The 19,420-nt window shown below is 30.7% G+C and overlaps 2 protein-coding genes and 4 long non-coding RNA genes across 9 annotated transcripts in view; 5 read left to right on the top strand and 1 right to left on the bottom strand.

Annotated features, from left to right (window-relative positions):
* Positions 1-2,790, top strand: part of LOC124437881 — a 30,169-nt gene extending 27,379 nt beyond the window's left edge. Inside the window, exons 7-8 of the long non-coding RNA XR_006945879.1 lie at positions 2,504-2,607; positions 2,749-2,790. This is a non-coding gene — a long non-coding RNA (uncharacterized LOC124437881). The remainder of the gene's footprint in view (positions 1-2,503; positions 2,608-2,748) is intronic.
* LOC124437874 (serine/threonine-protein kinase/endoribonuclease IRE2-like) overlaps positions 1-19,420 on the bottom strand; it is a 125,774-nt gene that overhangs the window by 86,942 nt on the left and 19,412 nt on the right. The window lies entirely within an intron of this gene.
* On the top strand, positions 2,039-2,317 carry LOC124437886. Its single transcript, XR_006945886.1, has 2 exons — positions 2,039-2,154; positions 2,216-2,317. It is a non-coding gene; the product is annotated as an uncharacterized LOC124437886 (long non-coding RNA).
* LOC124437885 lies at positions 6,272-7,948 on the top strand. Its single transcript, XR_006945885.1, has 3 exons — positions 6,272-6,403; positions 6,810-7,766; positions 7,928-7,948. It is a non-coding gene; the product is annotated as an uncharacterized LOC124437885 (long non-coding RNA).
* Positions 8,295-10,523, top strand: LOC124437884. The gene is made up of 2 exons (XR_006945884.1): positions 8,295-8,495; positions 10,259-10,523. It is a non-coding gene; the product is annotated as an uncharacterized LOC124437884 (long non-coding RNA).
* On the top strand, positions 10,677-15,003 carry LOC124437946. The gene is made up of 6 exons (XM_046987906.1): positions 10,677-11,004; positions 11,497-11,523; positions 11,934-12,029; positions 12,542-12,568; positions 14,220-14,251; positions 14,904-15,003. The coding sequence occupies exons 1-6, from the start codon at positions 10,677-10,679 to the stop codon at positions 14,907-14,909; spliced, it is 516 nt and encodes a 171-aa protein (XP_046843862.1). The 3' UTR covers positions 14,910-15,003.

Here is a 19,420-nt window from a genome sequence, read left to right as displayed (position 1 = left end):
ATCAGAATGAGGATATACTATTTACAGTTGCTCTTAGCTTGTAGACGCTTAGAGCGTCTAATTGGATTAGCGGGTGGATTAATGTGATTGGATGGGATGGAATGCGTTGCCATGGGCTTTGGTGTTTTGTCAATATGATCGGTGTTAATATTATTACAGTGTAATGTTGTAGTTTTGATGTTGTTTGTAGTTTTTTTGTCCGAACTGTTTCGTAATGTAGTGGCAGTAAAGAGTAATAACGAACTCCTCCGGCCTGGAGATTCTGGTTGCCTAGTATATTTTTTACAGTTGCCTAGTTTTTCTAGTGTATTATTATGATGAAAACAACAAAAAGATACCATTTGCGTATGGAGTTGCTACAGTGACCAAGAAAAACGAGACGTATTATGTTTGCATGAGATTAGAAGATGGTTTAGAAAATTTGGGACTTCTCGAAAATGTCTCCTTCAAAGATTTTTCACGTGGTACTAAATGATTACTCTTTGTGATGAAGAACATATATATGCATCATTTAAAACCTATGTACTCCATTAACTTATGTTCATTTTTATATTATTTTTACAGGCATTAATTTGTTTAGAATTTATTCATTAATTTAACATTTGCGCAATTTTTTTGCGAAAGTTCCTACTGTAGCTATAAACTTGTTTTAGAATTGTCCTTATCTTCAACATGATTTCCGTCGCTACATATCATGAAAAGCGTGTATTCAAAAATTATAATTATTAGTGATCGAGCTGTATTTTACAACTAAATACAGCTATAGAACTATATTTGCATCTGTGGCTAATATAATGGTACGGAAGAAAAATTAGTCAAGTTTTACAGACACCAGTTTCTGAGTAAATTAATTGAGTATTTTCATTACTTCATATTCATTTCAATGCTTGGTTTAATAGTTATAATTTGTATAATATAAATATGTCAAATACGACTATATTTTTTTCAATGTTTTGTCACGAATGCTATCTATTACAAGGACTCAAATTATATGATGATTTAACGACAAGAGCACTCATCTTGCAAGGTAGGAGAATATATTTACTCGGAAAAATGTTCACGAAACGTTGATATGTGCTCAGATCAAAAGGAGTTTCCACGATTATTATAAATTCGCAGTACAGAGTTCACGATTAAAAATTCAAAATTGCTGGAAGGATTTACCTTGTAATTCTCAAAGGTTAGCATAAACAATGTATGTTACAATCACTTCTATGTTCAGACAAAAATTACATCAAATAATTGAGTAGAGTTAGCTTGATGATTCTTAGCGCGTGCTAATTGAAGTGGATTATGATTGTGCAAGAAAATAACTCGAGCTATTTGACCTAAACCTGTGTCCTAAGAATTGGTGAAATTTGATGGAACCTTTGTTAATTTCAGCCTCGACATCCGGAAAGACATCACCTAAGTTAACCATTATTGCAGTACAGCTTTTTTACTTGTAGATCTGTAGATGAACAATAGCACGTTTATTGTGGTGTCGGGTGATGCGTGATGGGGTGAGTCGCAATTAAATATTTAATTATGAACATTATTGTAACTTGTTTGTGTAACCTTGTGACGTCAAGAGCAATAAAATTGAACGAAGCCTTAGTAAAAATTTTGTAAATTTATCGAAACGTGGGGTGATGTCATTGGTCATTATAAATAATCATTGTTGTTGAGTGATAAATGTTTTTCTTTCATGATTTCCTGATCGATTTCTTAGATTTCAACTTCTTCGTTTAAGGGGATTTATTTGAATCGGGTGACAACTTTGGTTTACGTAGAAATTTGCGAAGGATGTGGTTTCGGTGGTTTCGATTTGAGCTTCTTCCTTTTTGCCGAACCTACTACTTATAAAAGAAATAAATGCGTGCGGGATGGAGGACATGGGTCATCTTATTAAAAAAGGAGAAGAAAATCCTGACATCAACTGAAGATAAGTAAGGTAATGTTGGTGAATCTAAAGTGGACTGAGGACTAGTAACATGAATGTTAATTTTTTAAATGGAAACATCGTTAGTAGAAATATAATAAATATTTACGAAATGAACTTAAATGAAAATAGTTTTATAACCATTTTATAATTTAAATAAACGAGAAATATCAGTTTATGTTGCGAATTTTTTAAAGGTTTTGTTATTTGTGGATTTTACAATGATTCTCAATGTTAGTAATTTTTGCCGTATTGGTTATAACGTTATGACTTACATATTTCTTTCCTCTCCAGGACTGGCTCCTTTCCTGGTTTTGTATGAAGGAAAGCTTGAACAAAGGGAAGGTATAAGGAAGTTATCATGTGACATGATTAATGCACAGATAAAATGAAAAATGTCATGAGAATTGTGTGATATTCGCTGGTGTTGGTAATTTTAAAAGTTTTGACATCAGAAAGGTGTTACCAAGTGTCATTTGAATACAATAGTTTCAGTCTCCTCAATCATTTATTTATCGCGACATTATTGTCCACTGAAAATGGTGACTGTATGTCATATGATGTTTTTGATGTATATTTCAGGATATATTTCAGGAAAAGAATTGGAGAAGTGTTTTAGGATGCTCTGTTTGTGATTATATCTTTGAAGCTCAAGGAAAGGTGAATGGTTTATATGTAAATTGTTGGTGATTAACATCATACACTTGTGATGTATTGAAGACTATTTATATAGTTGATCAGTTTTAAGCATGTATCATGTGCCAATATATATTTGTCAAACAATAACTGCACTTTACTTTCTTAAATCAAGTATTTGCTAATTTCAGGTCAGTTTTCCTGAAGACATTCCTGTCATTGCAACATGATTTCGTTATTTCAACTGTATATTTGTCATAATTCGTCATTGTTTATGTTGTTAAAAATGAAGGTTTGTGTGTAAATTTATCAATGATGAACTGATATTGCAACAATGTTTTTTTGTGGGGCAACTGTCATTGATCAAAACAGACTTTTATCAGTTTTTGAATATGAATGCACTGCTCATGTATGTACTGTCTTCACTTTACTAAAGGCATGATATTCTTTTGTGATAAACTAGGCTGAAAGGCCATTTTACACTGGTCATGAATCTCAGGGTGTGAAATTGTGAATTAAGGTGGAAAAGTGAATTGCAATTTTCATTACAAGTTTGTTGAACCCTGAAATGAGAAACATATCTTGTTTCTTGTTTCTGGTATGTTGTTTCGTTTTATATCTTGCTGGACAATAGACATAATACAGGATTGATGTAACTAAAAACAAACATTTCAAAATTGACAAAGTAGAACGTTTATCATAGAAATGTTCATGAAAGCATGAAAATGTTTTCAAACTCTTAAACACTTCATGTTACGTTTGGTTAGTTATTATAGTTGACACTTGTCATCAGTATCTTTATGTTCTATGTAATTCCGACATACTCAGTTTGGTTAAGTCAATTGCACTATGCACCATCTTTGTCTGAATGTTTGAAACTTTGTGGACTCTGTTAACTTTGACTTCAAAGCATTTTACTACGACAGGTACACACAAAAACAGGATAATTTTTTCTAGTTCTAAAAATCATGAAAAAACCACGACTTCTTACAGTTTTCATCCAGTAGATCTAAATAAGAAGTTATGATGAAAATAATGAAATTAAAATTATGACTTGTTGATGAGATTTAAAATTTAGAGAAAATGTAAAGTTATTTAGCTTTTTGTATTTACCGCGCGTATAGTGCATCGCAAGTGGTCGAAAGTGATTTTAAGAACTGAGGCATGTCAATTCATATCCTCATGAATAGAGTATAAGAATTAACTACTGGGTGATTCTGCCGTCACTTGTGGCGACATTTACACTGTGATTCTATAGTTATTCTCGACTTGAAGCTTAGACAAAAATGAATGCATTACAAATTAATACATTGTGGTAAAATATTTGGCTTTTAATTTTCATGTACATTTTTTATGTTGGTGATATTAGCCAAATCATATCTGAATATAAATTTTAGAACTTCAAAATAGAAATAATTTCTTTTGCAGACAATTTTAAAGGAAAAAGCCTTAACATGGTGAACATAAATATCAAAAAACTGACTTATGAAATATTCGCTGTTAAATTCTGTGAAATTAAAGGTATTTTGATGAGCCTTGAGACAGGCACTAATAATGAAGATATCAGTCACTATAAAAGATTTTTTTACTGTCGTTGGCTCCATCAATGCAGCAATCTTTACTCAATAAAACCCCTTTTGCGAATCGTAAAGGTGAAAAAATTTCATTTTAGGCCATGTAGGATGTTGAAACTTCCTTTTCTTTAAATAAAATTTGATGAATATTTGCGATTATGAAAGATCAAATCTACAACACAAACTTAAAGATGCTCAAAGTTACTTTACAACTGTAGTACTTAACCATCACTTAATTTATTTTCTTTTGATAACGTAAATGTTTTACATTATTTCTCAGCTTAAACTTTATCGTTTCGTGTAGATGACGTAGCTAATTCTTTTTTCCCGATGACGTGTATTTAACGAGGACCATGTTGTAAAATGTAAGTCTAACCTGGAGTTTCATGAAAACAAAAAAAACAGGAAAGCAATGATGGCAACATTGATGATAATTATGGAGGATATGTGAATTTAAGGACCAATGTTCCACGACTTAAAGAAAGAGTTTACAGCCAATAAACACACTGGTGAGAAGGTGTACTATGTTGGTCAACATGGTTATGATGTGTTTAATGTTCAAAACCAACAACTGTTCTTACTGGGAGAACTTTTGATCTACTAAGAAAGTGAAACTATTACAGGTCAATACTTGTACATCAAACTTTAAACATTAAACAAGACTTTGTTGAATGCTTATTTTTATGTGAAAATCTTCCACCTGTCGGCGTGCATGCTGTTTTTTCCTTAACGAATGAAATATGCAATGATTTCATCGTTTTTTAACGATAACTATTATCGTAAATAATCTAGTTTCGTAGTTTCGTACTGCGTATGTATGAAATGACTTTTCATTTTTCTTGCCGGTGTCCGAAGCCTAATCTGTGAGTCTGCAAATCTAAACCTTTAATTCAATTATCGAAAACTTTTACTAAAAATTTATCAAAAAATGCTTTGTTTCGAATCGGCAAATTTCGTGTTTCTATCCACTTTTCTAGAACATGGATGAATGTGCAATATTGCAAAGAATATGGCTACTTTCACATTTTGAAGACTGGAAAAAGGATATCTTTTCTATGTTAATATTTACTTGTTGAACTGAGTCTCGAGAATGACTGTACGGAATAATAAAAGGAGAATTTAAGATCTGTTTCCGCTTGCCATTGCTATTGGTTTACCTGTTTTTCAAACTTTAATGGTCGTTTATTAGAGAGAATTATTTCAAGAATTTTTTCGAGAGGTAAGTTGTTAACACAGTTTTGTTTAAGATTCTGTAGAAAATAATGAAAACTGCAGTCTATATTACACCGGCTGAAAATGATGGTCACATCCCAGATGTTTGCCAATTGCTACCAACTTTATAATCACCGTTATCGCAACTGCGTAAAAGCACTATTGATAAAGCGCCTTTATTAAAAAGAACAATTTTTTTAAAATAAACATGTTTTAACATCTTATGAGGCCATCTTCAGTATATACTCTTTTAAAAAAACTTGTCGTATTAGTTACCGTTTTCACTTCGCTTGATTTCCTTTTTCTACAAACATTTTCAATGTTTCAATTCAAGCATCGTCTTCTTAAATTCAATGCAAAGGACGGAAGAGTCTGCTTAAGGAGGCATATACAGTAAAACTTTTACTAAAATTGTGAGAGAAAATACTTTGGATGAAGTTGATAGTGGTGCAAACAAGGGTGAAGTTGAATATAACGTAAAAACAGACAAAGTTCATATTTTAGGCTTAGAAGATCATGGGTCTGTTGAAGAGAGTAATGTTGACAATAGAAACAGGTTATAAATGTCTCGTGAAACCCTTCATCATGCTGGCGTATCAGCGAATCAAAGTTGTGAAGCTAAAGAGAGTCGTATGGACGACGTGATTTGTGTTTCCCACGAGAATCGTGGATCTAATGTGGGACGAGTTGCTAATGAGTATCGTGGTGTCGAAGAATGGAAGTCTTCTTCAGAGTTTCATGAAAACAGAAAAAAGGAAAGTGGTACTTTTAATGTTGATGATAAATATGGAGAATATGTGAAGCTAAAGTCCAATGCTCCACTACATACAGAGAGGTTACAGCCAATCAACTTCTCTTCCAAGGAGACAGGCGCAATGACGTCACGTAGTATGGCGTCACATGATCACCGTTCAAGATACATGATGCCCAGTGATTCAGTGAGAAATTATACCAACATGGGTTACAGTCAATATGGCGATGATGTGTCTAGTGTTCATCATTAACAACCTGTTGTTGTTGTGAGAACATTTAATCATCCAGGAAAGTCGTACTCTTACAGGTCAGTTGTACTAACGCAGGTCAGCAGTACTATTATAGGTCAGTTGTACTACCACAGAGCAGTTATACTATTACAGCTTGGTTGCAGTACTAGTCATGACTTGAATTCAACTGCACACGTAATTCTACTCTGTTATTCATTCACCTCCAATGGCTTAATATGCTTAATTTTATCAAACACACACGTTGTCTTTCAGGGATGTATTGCTATCGCTAATTAGGGGGGGGCTCTTGTTCACTTATGCATGTTATAGATCCGTAGATAACAATACATTTCAAAAGATAGTAAAGTAATTCAGCATGTCATGAATATATGAATAAGAGCCCCCAATTAGCGATAGCAATACATCCCTGTTGTCTTCTCCTTTGGTTTTTAAAATTTCTAAAATTACCATTGCTCTTTGTAGACAAAGGAGATCGTTGCCAACAAACCACTCAAGACCAAACTACAAAAAATCTTTTAAATCTTCGACGACTCGCAGACGAAAACCTTTACCATCTGCCTGGACAATAAACCTTCGAGATTTGCCGTCAAGACATGAAAATTATGAAGATGTTCACTCTTATTACTTACCACCGAGAAGAAAAGCAAAATATCAAGGCTCAACTCGTACACAAGACTACATGAATCACGAAATGAAAGTTTGTTAATGCTAAAAGTCATGGTTCTGGTAATAGTAAAAGATACATTGTTGAAAACCGTCTTAAACTATCCCATGCTAAAAAGGCTAAAACCTCGACTTATTACAAAATTTCTGGTCGATCACAACTCAGCTCACATTCGGATGCGTCAGAAGTAGATTATAAATCATCGCCTGTCCTTCAAGACCAAATTAAGGATCAAAATTTTCAAGCAATTTATTCCGACAAAAAGTGGAAGAGAAATGAAGACCAACTGAGCTATGAAGTCACACTGTGGTGAGCAGGTCAATTTTGTTGGGTTCATGTTTACTCGTGAAAGGAATGTCATTTTGAAGGGATGTTCTTCATAGCTCAGTTGGTCAGAGCACTGCACCGGCACCGCAGAGGTCATGGGTTCGAATCTCGTCGAGTCACCTGAATTTTTCAGGTTCATGAGACAATTGCTTAAATTGTCCAGCAAAGTGCAAAGATCATATCTACATTTAATTTCAAACACCGCACTGCATAAAACATCCTTACAGTTTTCTGAATTCTTACCCACTCCTCCAAGGCCAAACGACAGCCAATCAGATATCTCTACGGATGGATATTCCCGTGGTAGTTATAAATCATTTAAAAACAAACTTGAAAGAAACGTTAAAGAAAACAGGGAGGTTGTTGTTGAAGACAGAAGTCAATCAGATCAAGAAAAACATAATGAATCATTTGAAGAAACTTTAGAGGTATTTATATGTAAAATAAAGTAAATGTATTTGATTTTTTTTGCTTATCCTTGCACTGCTATGGGTCTACTCTATTTACTTAACTTAAGTTTAAAGAATCTTTCACATCATTGCTTTATGTTGTCTACAGTCAAACAACATTTTCTTTTTTCTATAAACAGCGTTTACGAAATGGTGAGACGCGCGAGAGGAATGGTAAGGAAAATAGAAAAAACGTCGGTTCATTTAATAAAGAGACAAGCAGTTCATCGTGGACTCATAATGACAGCGATTTTAGAAAGAAACATCATGTGCCAATAAACGGTGTTCAAGTCCTACCACCAGAACCAGTTTTTATTCAGTTTGAAAGTAGCGATGGGGAGAATGAAAATTGAAGTTGAATGATTTATTAACAAGCTATTTTAGACTTATAAATGGTTCACTTTATATGGTGAATTTACTATCTATGTAATAACTTTCTATTTATGTTTCTTACATTTGAAGGACGTTTAAATCCACAAATTATTCATTCTCCCTCCTCCCCCCATGGAGAACATATAGCATTTTTTTTTCAAAAAAATGTACTCCTACCGCTATTTTGAAATTTCTACATTTTTAAAATAATTTTTTTATGACGACATTGCAAACAAGGCGTTATTATTGATGTTTCTTACCTGACGGAAAACGTTATAGAAATACACTTGTTGAAATATCTATTGGAGACTGTGATCGAAGATCAGTGGTTTATCTGTAAGTTTACCTGACTTTGTTATATTGTATTGTTTATATGATTAAAGGCTGATATTCTTTAAAAATTCTTGAGTTTATGATTTCTTTTAGGGTGTATATATTAACAACTTTAAGAAAATTATATTGCGTCAGACGTTAATTTTCATTGCCGAAAGTTTGTGTATGTAACTGATTTTCTACCAATCACGTAAAAAACATGAAGTTTTTTGGCAGTAACTATACGGACTTAACAATTCTATAGCATTAGAGTGTGTTTTTTTTTGCCGCGTTTTTAATCACAACTAAACTTTCATACGTACAGAATCTCGATTATGAACTACGTTGGCGGAAGTGGACACGCAAGCAAATTGTATTATGAGAAATATAATTCTTGAGAAAACTGTTCTTGGTGTTGTCTAAATTAATGTTTTCATTTATGATATGTATCTAAACCATTTTGCATTGATACTTTAAATATTGTCATTCTTGAACATTTTCATGAAGTGATTTAACAAGAAACGATTGCTTGTCTTCGATTAGCTCATCGTACAACTGAAAATGTCAGAAATGTCTTGTCTTATGTCAGATACTTTTGTATATTAAAAATTATTCTGTATATCAAACATTATCTGGATTTTCCAGCATTTGAATTAAATTAGTCCCTTCAAGTTTGCATCCATTTTCTATATCTAGAAGGGGGGCGCATAGTTTCAGTCTACTCTATGTTTTAAAGAGTAGCAATATTCCTATAGTCTTTGTTAACGTTAAGTAAATTACAAATATTACAAATATTGAGGATTATCGATGATCGATATCATTTATACTTTAATGTTCACAAACAAAAGAAGTAAAAGTTACCGGTTCATTAAATGCACCATGCTAAGCAAAACAAGAATGATGAGAATATTAAAATGACTTGTTCTCTCGCAGTCGGATATGAATGCAATATGAATGCGATATGAATAATATATGTTTTTATTAATTTATGGCAAAGAAATGTATTGCAACGCCTCTTTCAACAATTTTACACTGTCTTAAAGCTTTTGTTTGAGCTAATTAAATTAAATTAAATTAAATTAAATTAAATTAAATATTAAATTAGAGATAAAGATTAAATTGATTTAATCTTTATCTCTAACATCTGCACTCTTCAAAAATTATCATTTTCCTATCCAAGTAAAAACAAGTTTCTTTCACTGCTGGGATAATGACGATATTGAAAATCATATTTATCGTTGAAGTGATCATGAGGTTTTTAAATTGTTGTTAAGTTTCGATTGTTTTCATAAATTTATCAAGTCTTTGAACAAGCATTGTTTGTTGAAAAGGTTGTTAAGTGTGTGTTGTTTTTATACACTTACAGGAAAATTTTGCTGTCGAAAGTTGGCAATTTTTTGAACTAGCATGGTTTATTAAAAAAAAACAAAGATTGACATCAGTGGCGTAGCTAGACTAAAACAACTAGTCGTGCTGTTGTGATTGTAAGCATGAATTACTAAAATGATTGGTGCTAACATAAGTCGGTGGTGTCATTATGGTTGATGCACTCCGAGAAATTTTAACATCGATCACATCTGAATTCTCAAAATTTTTTTTGAACTATGGTTTATTGAAAAAAACAAAGATTGACATTCATTAATTCATATGCTTTCGTGTAGAAGTCTTGCTATCATATACAAAATTTAAATCTTTTAACATTAAAATGGTACTGTTTATTTGATATCTTTTAAGATTTCTCCAGTTTTCCTGCGAAAGCAAATAAATGTCTGTTTGTTCGTTCCTAGAATTAAAGACTCGACATTTTCATTGCATTCTTTGACTTCACAAACTCGAGAAATACAAAAATGGATACGAAAGACTCGAGCATTTCAGAAATGATCGTCAAAGACTCGGGAATTTCAGAAAATGGCACCAAGGACTCGGGAATTTCAGAAATTGGCACCAAAGACTCGGGAATTTCAGAAATTGGCACCAAGGACTCGGGAATTTCAGAAAATGGCATCAAGGACTCGGGAATTTCAGAAATTGGCACCAAAGAATCGGGAAGTTCGGAAATTGGCACCAAGGAATCGGAAATTTTAAAAATTGGCACCAAAGATTCGGGAATTTCGGAAATTGACATCAAAGACTCGGGAATTTCAGAAATTGGCACCAAAACTCGGGAATTTCGGAAATTGGCACCAAAGACTGGGAATTTCAGAAATGGCACCAAAGACTCGGGAATTTTGGAAATTGGCACCAAATACTTGGGAATTTCAGAAATTGGCACCAAAGACTCGGGAATTTCAGAAATTGGCACCAAATACTTGGGAATTTCAGAAATTGGCACAAAGACTCAGAATTTCAGAAATTGGCACCAAATACTTGGGAATTTCAGAAATTGGCACCAAATACTCGGGAATTTCAGAAATTGGCACCAAATACTTGGGAATTTCAGAAATTGGCACCAAAGACTCGGGAATTTTGGAAATTGGCACCAAAGACTCTGGAATTTTGGAAATTGGCACCAAGGACTCGGAAATTTCAGAAGGTAACGCAAAACAGCGTAATTTTATTATTTTATAGGTAAATTATGTTGCCGACACTTCACGACACTATTTATTCATGTGTCATAAATAATATAAACATTCTTTGGTCGATAGTCAGTAAATAATGTTCATTTCATGAAGATTGATAACATTTACTTAACTGCAACCAAAATTATTTTCAATGTACATTCATGTGCTACATTGTAATTTTTTTTGTACCTTTCTTTTCCTTTCAATTGATTTTACTACATGCAGTTTTCCTTTATCTTAGTTCATCTGTCTCTACAGTTCTAAATAAAGTCACAGTAGTCATGAATATTTTTACGCTCCATCTTTTACAATTGTAGTCAAAGAACTCAGAATACGACATCACTAATTTATGTTTGTATCAATTATCTCTTCTGTTAATTTGTCATAAATTTTTCTGAAAATGAGATAATCATTAATTACCTGTCGTGTAAGATAGAAATAACTGTTTATTTTCAATTTCACAGGGTCTTACATTTCTACGCTGCAGGAAAGTAAGTACTAAAAACAATACTTATGACGAATATTTTTGGGCAATTTTCTCTAAATGAGTCAAGCTGTCACCATAAAACGTATAAATGTGCATAATATTATTTTCATTGGGATTTTCACATTGCAAATGTAAAGGAGGCTTTGTTTTAAATAGTCATGGTAGTATAGTACGGGGTGTCATCAATATTTTACACTCCTCGACTTATAATTGTAGTCAAAGAGCTCTAAATTGTTTTATTTTCCATTCTTACTATTACGATTCAATGCGTTCCAATGCAAAATTCTGATGTCTGAATTTCGCTGTCATAATTTAAAACCAGGTTTTTACGACAATAAAATTAGAATAATTTAATATAGTTCATTATTTTTAAGAAAATATGTTGTCCTTAACCATATATTTGCAATTTTTTAGCGATAAGAAAAACTGTAAATAAATTAATTTCGGAAATTGGTACTAAAGACTCGGAAATTTTAAAAATTGGCACCAAAGACTCGGGAATTTCTGAAGGTAACGCAAAAACACCCTAATATTTAATTTTATAGATAAATTATATTGCCGACACTTCACGACACTATTTATTCGTCTGACATAAATAGTGACGTAATATAAACATTCTTTGGTCAATAGTCAATAAATGATGTTCATTTCGTGGAGATTGATAACATTTAGTTAACTGAAGCCAAAACTATTTTCAATGTACATTCATGTGCTACATTGTAATTTTGTTTTGTACCATGTTTTTCCTTTCAATTTATTTTACTACATGCAGTTTTCTGTTATCACAGTTCATCTGTCTCTACAGTTCTAAATAAAGTCGCCGGAGTCATGAATATTTTTACGCTCCATTTTTTATAATTGTAGTGAAAGAACTCAGAATACGATATGACTAATTTATGTTTGTATTAATTATCTCTTCTGTTAATTTGTCATAAATTTTTCTGAAAATGAGATAATCATAAATTAATTATTGAACCTGTCATGTGTAAGTGAGAAATGACTGTTTGTTTTCAATTTCACAGAATCTTTATTGTCTACGCTGCTGGAAAGTAAGTACTAAAAACAATACTTATGACATATGTTTTTGGGCAATTTTCTCTAAATGAGTCAAACTGTCACCATAAAACGTATAAATGTGCATAATATTATTTTCATTGGTATTTTTCACATTGCAAATGGAAAGGAGGCTTTGTTTTAAATATTCACGGTAGTATAGTACGGGGTGTCATCAATATTTTTACACTCCTTGACTTATAATGGTAGTCAAAGAGCTCTAAATTGTTTTATTTTCCATTCTTACTATTACGATTCAATGCGTTCCAATGCAAAATTCTGATGTCTGAATTTTGCTCTCATTATTTAAAATCAGGTTTATACGACAATAAAATTAGAATAATTGAATAAACTTCATTATTTTTAAGAAAATATGTTGTCCTTAACCATATCCTTGCAATTTTTAGCGATGAGAAAATCAACTGTAAATTAGTTAATCTTTCATTCCGTAAATATTAAAATAATATTTTCTTGGAGGTCATGAGATTTACTTATGATGAATCTTTATATATAAAGCATAAGTAACAAAAATATTTGATTTCATTGCATGAACAATAACCTCCATTGTTGTAAATGAAATTTAGTATTATAAAAACTACGAAACAAGCTATTGTTTCTTTACTAGAAGTAATAATCTAACTATAAACGACCACAATTATTAACTTTGATGATAAAACCACGAAAGTTTGCCACATTACTATAACTTCTCCAGTAATATATTTTATGGATATGGTTAGCCTAAAGATGTTATCGAATAATGCATGTCATGAATAATCTACATGGAAACGTTCCTTTATAAATAAGTCCAATTTAAGTCTTCATTCAAATTTTTTACATAATTTTACTTCTTTGTCATATCAGTCATGTTTTGGACTGTTTCATGTTATTTATTGTAATTTTGTTTCTTTTCCTGTGAACAATAAAAGACGCATAGTGCATGCCAAGGCCTGCATGCATGTGGTCCAAAATTAATCTGGGTGTTTTTATACACTGCAGTGTTCCCTTAGTAAATACCTTTAAACAATGGCAAAGCAACTACAAGTTATTATATCGTTCGACACTGTACATTCTTGAAATATAATCACTATATTGAAAACAAATTACCTTTTTTTACATTTACGCAACTAAAATACGATTGGTACGTTAAAGTTTTATTTTGTACTTCTCTCTCAACTTGTTTACCCAGAAAAAATACTCGAGTTTATTCTTTGCTAAGTGATTTAAAATTTTACAATTTTCAGTTTGCGATAACCGGAGGACAGTTGACTATAGTATTACTAAATTGGAGAAGTGTTAATTAATTATATGAAGTTTTTATGTGTCTATATAGTCTTGCTTTTTCATTAATAAGATAGTCAACTTGACCTATCTTATGTAATTGTGAAAATAATATTTATTTTTCTTCCTACTTTCGTTCTTCTATGTTATAAAGAATATATCGCTTGCTAGCATGCAAAAACATGTCTATTTTCCATAGAAAAATGTTTCGTACTTGTGATTAAAAAGGCAAAAACTCATACAACTTTTTACATAGTTGAGTTTTATATTTCCAATAATTTTTATTCTTAAATTAATGCACTATGAATCAGTCAACCTGTCATTTGTAATCGTAATTAAAGTATCTTATTGTTTGTTTTTAATGCAAAGAGATCCACGAGAAGGAAGGCTCTCTTGTGAAGGTTCGTATATTGATGCAGCATACTTATAATAGATATAGTTGTTTGGGTGTTTTATTTTATTCATTTTGTTGAATCAAATTATAATATTTTTGGACTTGTGAGACATGTAGAAACTAAAGTTTATTCTTTGCTAAGTGTTTAAAATTCAACAATTTTTATTTTGTGATAACCTGAGAACAGTTTGAGGATAGTCATCCCCAATGTAATGAAACAGGACAGATCTCGTTTTTTTACAATTTTTCCATACTATCTTCTTCTCATTCTATTTTAAATCTCGAACCATTAGTTCGTGAAAGCTAACTTATTTCGAATCTTCAACCCTTTTTATTTTTGTAATGACAATTCAAATTATTGCAATAAGCTGTGTTCTAATGTCTATTATAAGATTTTATTTCCCGCCTGGAAAATCTATTGTCTTTGTTTATTCATGATGTTTGTATCAGGATAAGACAGATTGTATTGAAATTCATCCACCATTCTTCTACCTCCTCCAACGTTTTTGATTTTAGCACTTGGCTTGACCTTTCATTTGTGAATGTTGAAATAAGTTTGTTTGTTTTAAGATAATTACAGTTTTATATAACGATGACTGTGAATTAGTCGAACTGTCAGGTGTAATATTGTTTTTATTGTTTATTTTTTCATAATGTAGAACTGACGATAATTCAAAATCTGCTTGAAGGTTTGTATAATCCTGTACAAAAATAATAAAAGTTTATGGTTATTGACTTAATTGCAATAATAACTCATACAAAGTATAAGTTTTTATTAAGCCTTTAATGACCGAGCGCGAGGTCGATACGGAGAAATAACGGCCGAGGTGGCGAAGTTTGTAAAAAAAGAAGACAGAGGTCCGATATTTCTCAGTAAAGACCGAGAAGCGAGGTTATTAAAAGCATTATTATATGGCATTATTTGACCTGAAACGAAGCTTGCTTTTTTTTCTTCCTTGCTGTTTTTACGGGTTGATTTTCACTTTTCTAGTTTTCATCCATAAAAACTAAACTCCTTTCAAATTGTATCGTCTAGATAGTTAAACTGTTTTCCAGGTGTTTTTCCTTCGAATCACATTCGTAAATGGTTTTTGTTTCGTTTGCTTTGCGTTTGCTGTTTGCTTTACAAAGTTTGTTTACGTTTGACTGTAAAATTACCCGTTTTAGACCGTGGTCGATTACGGTAAAATAATGGACCGGCAAAAATATTTCTGAGCTATTCAAAGCGCATCATTTAGCCGGAAATGACAGTAGTTAACTAATATATATATATATATCATCGCAGGCTCAAGTATTTTTATTATAAAATGTATTATGTCTAAAAATAGTCATAATACATCTTATAATAAAAAAAACCGGGGGGATCGTTTTTGAGGGAGTCAGCGGTAGTAAACATAAAAATAGAGAAGGGTGAGCCTGTGATAATATACATATATATATTAGAATAGTGGATAAGAGTAATATATATAAACAAGAACATTTTATAAAAAAAGATTTTATAAAAAAAGATATATTTCAAATAAAATAGAAAATAATTACATTGATGAAAGTTCAAAGTCCATTTTTTCTAAAATGATATATAGAAAGTCCAAAGTCCAATTTACTGAAGATACAAATTCTCTTCCTTCAATGCTTCATTCACAGTAAAAAATCGATAAAATGAATCAACCTTTTCACCAAATTCTTCATCCCAAAACCAGTTAAGCCAATCTTCTATTTGTAAACAAAGACATGGATAAAAACTTGACCCAACTTGTATGTTACACATTCTAAATTTTGCCAAAGTCCAATTTACTGATGGTATAATTTGTTTCGTTTCAATATATCATCGACAAGAAAGAATCGCAAATATGACTCAGTCTTTTCACCAACTTTGTCGTCCCAAAACCAATTAATCCAATCTTCTATTTGTACACAAACGCTTGTAAAAGAATTTGTAGAAGATGGTATGTCACACATTGTACACACACACATTGTAAATGAGGGTTTCTTTTATTGTTTTGAGTTTATTTCTTAAAAAACGACTTCAAACGATTGCAAACACCAACATATTTATATTCTTTTTGCCTTATCCATAAATAAAAAGAATAGGGAACATATTCAACTTCACCTCTATTTGATTTATATGGAAATTGAAAAAGTTCATAATCTCCTTCATAATAAATTTGATTCTGTTGAATTCTTTCTTGTCGATTATTCAACCAATGAACAATATTTCCTCTCCAAAGAAATTCATTTGCATTGTGGGTGTAAACACATTCTCCATTGGGATATTTCTCAGAATGTTTTTCAACATAGTTAATACAGTTCAGTGGCTTTGTATTTTCTCTTGTATTTAGTCTTGATGCATTTACCAGTTTCTTTGACATCATTTAAATAATACCATGAAAGCAAGCCTCACAATGATTACTAGTAACCAATCATTGTAATGCTTCCTTTTATGGGTTTTTTATTTTTCTTTTTTTATAAGTACAAACATTTTTTACTCAAATAATTTTATTTTGAATTAATAAAATCTTTTATTTGTCTTTTTTTCTTACTTTATATCTTTTTCTACTTTTTCATACATTTCTTTTATATTAAACTCAAATTCTATTCTTAGATGATTTATAAATTCATCAATTTTCTCTGTAAGTCTTTCTTCAATTTTTTTTATTTCTCCATTTATTACTGGTATTATTTTGTTAAATTCAGAAAAAACTTTTGAATTTACAGAAGATTCAATTTCACAATACATACATTTTGTACATGTTGATTGCTTACATATTTTAGAGAGAAATACGGTGTGAATTAAAATTATTAAATTCACGAAATGTTGGTGGTTTTCCATATGAAATATTTCCAAATCCACCATAATTTTTGGAAGGGTTATCCACATCATTTTTTTCCATCTTTCTTTATCCAATACCAATGTGGTTATCTACTCTACATTGATATTAAGGATTTATATATTACACTTTTTTTAGTAAATAAATAAAAAAACATATTTCTTATTTTTATAAAAAAATTCGAATTTCTCAATTTTTTCATCATATTTCTTTTTTTATTTTTTAAAAAAATTCGAATTTCTTACCCTTTTTATCACTCTTATAATGTAAAATCTTCAATAAAAGATTTATTTTCATTTGAATGTTTTGCTGTCTAATTGATAATGGCAAAATCTTTAAATCATAGCATTACTTTTATATTTGAGCGCAATGAAGATTTTGATGAAGAAAAAGATTTAAGTCAAATTATTATGAAATCAGAATATATATCTAAATTCATTGATGGTGGTGGAATGATTATTTTTAATAAAGAAATTGAAGATGGAAGAAAATTTAATTTCAAATTATTCGATGAAGGGATGATAATCAGCGAAAAAGATAGTATTGACATATTTATAGAAAAATTGGAAGACTACTTTTATTATCATTATGAAAAAGAATTTTATAAGCACATTACACAATTGGATTTAATTAAAGTGTTTTATAAAAATATTATTGAAAAAATTGTAATAGTAACTATATGATATATATAAGATGGTAAAAGTAGCAGATATTGCATAATATAATTTCTTACTGGTAAAATGACTGTTTTGTACAGAATTATTGTATTAATTGCTGAAATTTCGGAAAAATGGTTGCGGTCTTCAAATGCAAATTTAATATGGATAAAGTATTATATATATCACCGCAATCATCATGCGACAACCAGGTCGCTTCAGTTTACCAGATGATGTAGAAAATATATTTAAGAAGACGAAGTTTGATTGACATTTGAGTGTTAGATGTTTAGTATCATTTCTTGCTGGTGATAATGGCGGATTGGCGAAGCAGAACTATAGTATTTTTCTTAACTCCTGATGTTGATATTTCGAATAATGTGTTTCTATCTTCAGATGTTATTTTGAGTTGGAAAAAGCAGTGCAGGGTTTTTGATGTTATTGATGAATGTCAAGAATATAATTTAATAATAAATTTTGATGCAACTGAAAAGAAATATATCTTTGAACAAAAATCACTTATTGAAGCATTTATTAAAGTATTAAAAAAATATTTGGATGAAAATGATGATAATCATCAACATTTCGAACAAATGAAAGTAGTTATGAACAGTAATGTTGAAAAAATATTTTCCTATGTAGCTGAATAGGTGAAGATGTGTGTATATATATATAATTTACCCTCCATGTAAAAACAGATTGATGAAAAAATGTCTCGGATACAGAAGTATCAATGTATGTTTACAAATTGTATACACTCTAAAAAATTGTTCTTTTATTTTAAATGTTGTGAAAGATTTTATCCATGTCATCATCATAATAAAGATCATTTTTGCAATAAAAGTCAATCAAAAGATATTTCCTGGATAATGTGTAATTATTGTGGATTTGAGCAAGGAATTCATCAATATTGTTTCAAGTGTAAGAAAAAGTTGGCTGATTATTTTGTGACAAATGTAAGGTTTACGATGATTATTCGAAAGATCCTTATCATTGTGTAAAATGTGGTGTTTGTAGAGTTAAATTACATAGATCATTTCATTGTGATGCTTGTGGATGTGTTTCGAAAAGGAAAAGGAAAAAATCAATATCATATATGCAAAAACGAACATGTTCAATGTATGATATGTTTGGAAGATACATTAACTGGAATCGGAATGTTAAAATGGTCACAAGATACATTTGATTGTTTGACACAATTATTATTACAAGGATTTTCTAACTGTCCGATATGTAGAACTGATTTATTAACACCAACCATTCCAGATCAATTAAGCGAGCATCTTTAAGAACCTGGTACCAACCTGATACTAAAAACAAACAAAAAAACATGAATTTTTATTATATGAAGTATTATATAAAGTATTAGATGAAGTATTTACAATTTGATGTATATATAAAAGAATTTTAAGACATTTTTCTAAAAAATACTCCATTGTGTTGTTTAAATTAATTCTTGGTTGAGTTCTTTTAATTGATCAAGTAATTTTTTCTCCTTCAAACAGATCAATTAAAAATTGGTTTTCCCCATTTTTACATATTATATTTCCTTTATATGAATAAAATTGTCTATTAACAAAATACTTTTGTCCATTGTTGAAAGATAACATATTACAAGAGTATTCAGATTTTTTTCGATTTCGTTGTTGTATTCTTCAAGTTTTTTTGGTCGGACGTCTCTTTTTTCTATAC

This window comes from Xenia sp. Carnegie-2017, unplaced genomic scaffold, assembly GCF_021976095.1.
Source record: "Xenia sp. Carnegie-2017 unplaced genomic scaffold, XeniaSp_v1 HiC_scaffold_18, whole genome shotgun sequence".
Classification (NCBI taxonomy): Eukaryota; Metazoa; Cnidaria; class Anthozoa; order Malacalcyonacea; family Xeniidae; genus Xenia; species Xenia sp. Carnegie-2017.
The sequence above is the reverse complement of the archived record's forward strand: the minus strand, read 5'-3'. Positions and strand labels throughout refer to the sequence as shown.